At 55.8% G+C, this 5,586-nt stretch overlaps 1 protein-coding gene across 2 annotated transcripts; it reads left to right on the forward strand.

Moving 5' to 3' along the window:
• The first annotated feature begins 6 nt into the window (after positions 1-6).
• RPP25L (ribonuclease P/MRP subunit p25 like) lies at positions 7-3,718 on the forward strand. 2 transcript variants are annotated; one of them, XM_026865445.1, is made up of 3 exons: positions 20-58; positions 2,070-2,205; positions 2,387-3,718. In XM_026865445.1, the coding sequence occupies exon 3, from the start codon at positions 2,396-2,398 to the stop codon at positions 2,954-2,956; it is 561 nt and encodes a 186-aa protein (XP_026721246.1). In that variant the 5' UTR covers positions 20-58; positions 2,070-2,205; positions 2,387-2,395; the 3' UTR covers positions 2,957-3,718. The 2 variants fall into 2 exon arrangements, with proteins under 2 accessions (XP_026721244.1, XP_026721246.1); XM_026865443.1 differs by lacking the exon at positions 2,070-2,205 and having other exon boundaries at positions 7-58.
• The last annotated feature ends 1,868 nt before the right edge of the window (positions 3,719-5,586 follow it).

Consider the following 5,586-nt stretch of genomic DNA (forward strand, 5'->3'; position numbering starts at 1 on the left):
GCGCGCGCCTGGGGCTGGCTGCCATTTTCTGGCGAGGCGTGTGCTGAGGCGGTCGCAGGTGAGAGTCGTTCCCGCGTTCCCGCTATAGCGAGGTCTGGCCTCCCCCTAGGCACGTAATAGTGCAGCACGGGCCCTTACAGCGGCTCCTGGACGCCCTACAAGCCCTCGTAATGGGGCTTCCCTCTCCCCGCTGCCTTATCCCCCACAGCAGCGGCCTGGCCTCTCTTCAGGTCCCCGTAATAGGGTCTGTCGCTCCCCCTCGCCCGCCTCATCCCCCATAGCAGCGCCCTTGTTTCCCCTCAGGCCCCTGTGGAAGCCACTTGGCATCCCTCCTACGGCGGTAGCCGGCGCTTGGCCTCCCCCCGTCGTGCGTTTCCTGTCGCAGTGGCGTCCCCTTTCCCAGGGCCCCATAAAACTAGCCTCGTCTGCGCCCCCAATCCCTGTAGCAGGGGTTTAGCCAGGCCCCCTTAACCGCCCACGTCGCAGCACCTCAGTAATAGCTTGGCCTTCCTGCAGCAGAGAGCTCCAACGGTACCAGCCATCCTGTGGCAGCCCAGCCCCTATTGCAGATCCTGGCGGTGCTCTTCCCTAGCAGATCGAGGTGCGTGCCGGCCCCCCAGGCACCGATGTGGGACGGCTGCCACGCGGGGGGCAAGGGCTGCCAGGGAGGGACGTGTTTTGTAGGTACAGAGAAGGGGTATTGACCTTCCCTGTCTCCATAGGAGATGGGGTACAGCATCGATGTACATGACGATAGGGAGGCACTACAGAGAGACTTGGATAGATTGGATCGGTGGGCCAGTGTTAGTGGGATGAGCTTCCACAAGATTAAGTGCCGGGTCCTGCACTTGGGCCACAACAACCCCTGCATGGCTACAGGCTTGGGGAGGTGTGGCTGGAGCTGTGGAGGAGAAGGATCTGGGGGTTCTAACTGACAAGCAGCTGAACATGAGCCAGCGGTGTGCCCGGGTGGCCAAGAAAGCCAACGGCATCCTGGCTTGTATTAGAAATGGTGTGACCAGCAAAAGTAGGAGGCTGATAGTTTCCCTGTACTCTGCGTTGGTGAGGCCACACCTCAATACGAGAGAAATATTGAGGTGCTGGAGCGAGTGCAGAGGAGGGCAATGAAGCTGGAGAAGGGCCTGGAGAATAAATCCTGTGAGGAGCGATAGAAGGAGCTGGGACTGTTAGAGGAATAGAAGGCTGAGAGGAGACCTCATCACTCTCTACAGCTCCCAGCTGGTCTCTTCTCACAGATAATTAGTGACAGAACAAGAGGGAATGGCTTTAAACTCCAACAGGAGAGGTTTAGACTGGACATTAGGAAAAAATTTTTCACAGAAAGAGTGGTCAGACAGTGGAATAGGCTTCCCAGGGAGGTGGTGGGGTCACCCTCCCTGGATGTGTTTAAGGATCGTTTAGATGAGATGCTGGGGCATGTGGTGTAGGGGAGGACTTTGTAGAGTAGGGCTGGTGGTTGGACTCGGTGATCCCAAGGATCTTTTCCAACCTAAATGATTCTGTGCTGGCTCTGGGTGAAACGAAGCTCAAGAGCCTACAGATAACAAAGCCTTAGTGCTGCGTGCTTGCGCACCTTGGGCTTTCTGTGGTGGGGTGGGAGGTGCCCTACACAGATTAGGCAGGCCTCAGTCATGATACCAGTAGAGGGATCCTGCCTTGGCAGAGGAGGGAGCTATGAGACTGGATCTCTCACTTTCCCTTGGAGAATCCTTTTTTAGTTCATCGTGTGCCTTTCTGTTGTCTTGCTTCTTGCTGGCCACTTTTCTCCAGCCTTCAACCCCTGTCTTGCCATATTCCCTGTGGCCTGCACTATTTTTTCAAGTATCCAGTCCATGGCCTTTCACCTAGGCTGGCCAGTTGTCAGGCTCAGAGTCCCATGACCCTGTTACTGTATGTAACTGAGCTGCTGCAGGTGAGCTGTGCCTGGGCTCATCATGTGCACGTTCTGATGCTGTTCATGGAGTGGAGCTGTGATCAGTATCCTCCTGGCTTCTGTTCCCAATAACCTCAGCTCACCCATTTGTTCTCTGTTTTTTCCTGAGATACAGCCTGTTCTTTTCACTTCATCCTGCCTAAGCCTGCAACACCAACCCTGTTCCTTTTCCCCACCTGTCTGTCAGGGCCCAGGCTGCCCTGTGGCAGTGTTCATCCTGTAGGTACTTGCTGAGGAAGACTGCGATACAGGTGAGTCCTCAGCATGGGGAAGGCGTTCTTGGTGATCTTTTGGATATGCCTTTTCAGGATCCCCAACTCCAGTAGCTCAGCGTGCCCTTTAGAGGAAAGGTTGTAGCTAATTGCAGGGAGGGTGCCTTTGCACAGCAGTTGCAGTGTGAGTTTCTGGTAATGGATCCTTTTCCATTTTTAGCACTGCAGAATGGAGAACTATAAGAAGACCAAAATTGTGGAGAAACCTTGTCCTCATCCTTTCACTGACCTGCCCCCTGATATTATTGAAATGAAAGTGAAGGATGGGAGCAAAATCAGAAATCTGATGGGCTATGCCATCAGCAAGATGGAGCTGGACTCGGTGAGGCAGATCCTTTTCACTGGCTCAGGCAAGGCTGTCAGCAAGACTATTACCTGTGTGGAAATCATGAAACGAAGGCTCAAAGAGCTGCACCAGATCACCAAAGTGCTCTTCAAACAGATCGAAGAGATCTGGGAACCGATTGTGCCTGAGGCAGGCCTCGATGCCTTGACAGTGAAGAGAAACATTCCTGCCATATGTGTCCTACTCAGCAAAGATGCCCTCGATCCTCAGGAGCCAGGATACCAGGCTCCGGGCTCTTTTGATGGCTTCTGGATCAAGACCCTTAAAGCAGAGTCCCAGGGCCAAATGAAGAGGAAGCAGGGTGGAGGCAGGGGAGCTAGCAGCACGGGAAAACACCCTCGGTCTGCTGGAGGAGCATCTGGGGAGCCCTGTGCCAAGTCCTGAAACACTGATGCCATGTGTGGGTGTAGTTTGGGGGAGTTACAGAAACAAGCCAGCTGCTGTTGTAACTGGAGAGCTGCTGCGGAACGTGGGGGCTTGCAGAGTTGTTAGGGGAAGGCAGGAGAATGTTTCAAAATGAATGTGATTGTAGCTGTCTGAAACTGTGTTTTGACAAGTTCCCGTGTCAAAGGCTGCCAGGCTGTACTCCTTACCGTGCGGTTCAGGGAAGGCAGGAGTCATCTCTGCTTGAGCAAGGACTGCTGGCATCTGGTCAGCGAGCCCCAGTGAACGGCTCTTTGCTGAGCGGGGTTTCAGCTGCTCGGGGTGGTGCGGCAGCCCAGGTAGCAGCTGTGCCTGCCGGGTGCCTGCCTGTGTGGCCGGCGGAGGAAGCTCTTCCTGCGGTGCAGAGGGGAGATAGGACCCCATCCCGTGTTGCCGGATCTCATGGGGCTGCATTGGCCACTGCTGTGCCTCCGAGTGCCGTCTGCTGAGCTTGTCAGGTGGTTGGAATGTCGGACTGCGGGGATACGACTCCGTCTGCGTGCACGTAGTGCCCTTTCAGCCCTCCCTTCACCTCGGTGGAGCTGACTGTTACACCCCTCTCTACCACAGTGTCAGGAGTCGACTTGTCACAACCAGCTTGAAATTCTGTAGCTGCGTGAGTGCCCTGGGGTGGTAACAGTAAGCTCCAAAGGATCCTGTTCTTTCCCCTTTCTGCTTCTTTATAATGCACAGAGATGGGTTTAAAATAAAGTTTCCTCTTCATGTAACGTGAGATTTGTCATGTCTTCCTCATCCCACTGGAGGTCACCCTATCAGCGCTGTTGGTGGGGCTGCTGCTGCCGGCTGAGTCTGCTCTTTCAGCTCTCCTCCAGAAAGAGGGGACCTGCTGCTCAGTGTTCTCTTCTCGTGGCTGTAAATGGACCCTGATGCTAATGGGGAAAGGTTTTTCCCTGTCTTTGCCATTCAGCTTTAATGCCCAAGAAAGGTCAAGGTTGGGTTTTTTTTTTCTGGGAAGCTTTTTGCTAATTTTCCCTTTTTGTTCTTTTAAACTGACTAGAACTGCAGTTGCAAAAAGAGTCAGCCCAAACTCACCAGAGTGAAACAGAGGATGGAGCATCTTTCTTGCAGTAATTCCTGTAGTTCTTCCAGTAGTTTCCCTTTTGGAGCAGCACTGGTAAGTACCGCTGAGCAGGAGGAAAGTGCTGTTCCCTGTGATGGGCTGAGCTCTTGCCAGAACAAGCACTGCTCACACCATGTCCTGGGCCCTGCCCGTTCTGCCTGCTCTCTTCCTGGGTCACTGCCTGTGTTGACGAGCTCCAAGTGGACCCAGCGCTCTGCTTTGTCGACAGGGAAAACAATACAAGTATTTAAAGATGGGATTTTTACCTAACTTGGGGGAGCAGGAGAGAGCGAGCCTGTTACCCATGAGACCCGATGCTCTCACAGACAAGATTGGGAGCACAGTGGCGGGTTTGCAGCCCCATCCTCCTCCCCTCCCTTCTCTGGGTGGTCTCGTCACCCTCAGCCCCAGTGAGGTGGTGGTGGAAATCCCAGACCTCTCTGCCAGCGCGGGTGAAACCTGGGGACAGGGCAGAGTTAAGCTGATTTGTTTTGGTGCTCTCCCCAGCTGCTGCTCCCTTACATCTAAGGAGGCAACTGCTTTTCCCGACTAATTAGCAGATTAGCAATAAATGCCAAGGAAGGATGCTCGAGTGATCAGACTGCTTCTGACATGGCAGTGAGCAATGTCTTCTTGTTTGTTTACTGTTCAGAACAACCTCTTTGCAGAGATGGATCCTCAGACAGCCTCTGTGAGCCTCCCTCCCGGCGGCGGAGCGTTTAACACCTTCCTGTCAAAGCTGTGAAATTATTTTTACTTTTGTTTCGCTGTTTGAAAGTTACCCTTGGTTGATGGTGGCAGCCCTGCTGCAGCTTTGCTTCCAGGGGGCTGGAGAGGGAGCAACTGGCAGGTCAGCCAGGAGAGGTCCTCGGCTCTCTTGCAGATCTGTTCCTAGTCCATTTTCTGTCCAGCTGCCTGTTGCCCCTGGCGTGACACACCGTGGGGCTGCAGCAGATCCCCCTCCAGCTCCCCGCGTCCCCACCCACCGCGTGTCGGTGCTGCCAGGCAGACGCGTGGCCTGGCTGTGGCTTTTCAGAGCAGCTGCAGGTGCTGGGACTGGGTCCCTGGGGATCTCCAGGACCCTCTGCAGCTGTCGGGAGAGGCCCCTATGTGTCCCCAGCCCCCTCCGCTGGGTGCCATGTCTGTGTCCTTCTCCAGGAGTGCCCCAGCTTTGCACCGCACACCGGAGCGACTGGCTCCGGTCCCCATATCGGGGCTGGCGGTTACGGCTCAGCAGGGGCGCGGTGTGCCTGTGCCCGGGGACGGGCAGCCCCGTGCTTCAGTTTCCCCCCTGAACTGCACGGGGAGGAGCCGGCTGCACCTCTAACGCCGCTGCTGCCCAGACTCCCGGGGCACCGAGTGTTCTTAAGTGACCTGTCCCGCCTCCTTCGGTGCCTGTGCCCACCCCTGCCTGCCTGCGGCCCCCGTGTCCCGGCAGGGACCCCGACCCGGCCCTGGCCGCGCCACCCAGCGCGTGTGGAAACGTGTGGCACGGGCGGGTCGCAGGGCA

Source organism: Athene cunicularia, assembly GCF_003259725.1.
Source record: "Athene cunicularia isolate RWA chromosome Z unlocalized genomic scaffold, athCun1 chrZ_part1, whole genome shotgun sequence".
Classification (NCBI taxonomy): domain Eukaryota; kingdom Metazoa; phylum Chordata; class Aves; order Strigiformes; family Strigidae; genus Athene; species Athene cunicularia.

Coding starts and splice junctions, on each gene's coding strand:
- RPP25L (XM_026865443.1), top strand. CDS start 2,396: ATGGAGAACTATAAGAAGACCAAAATTGTGGAGAAACCTTGTCCTCAT.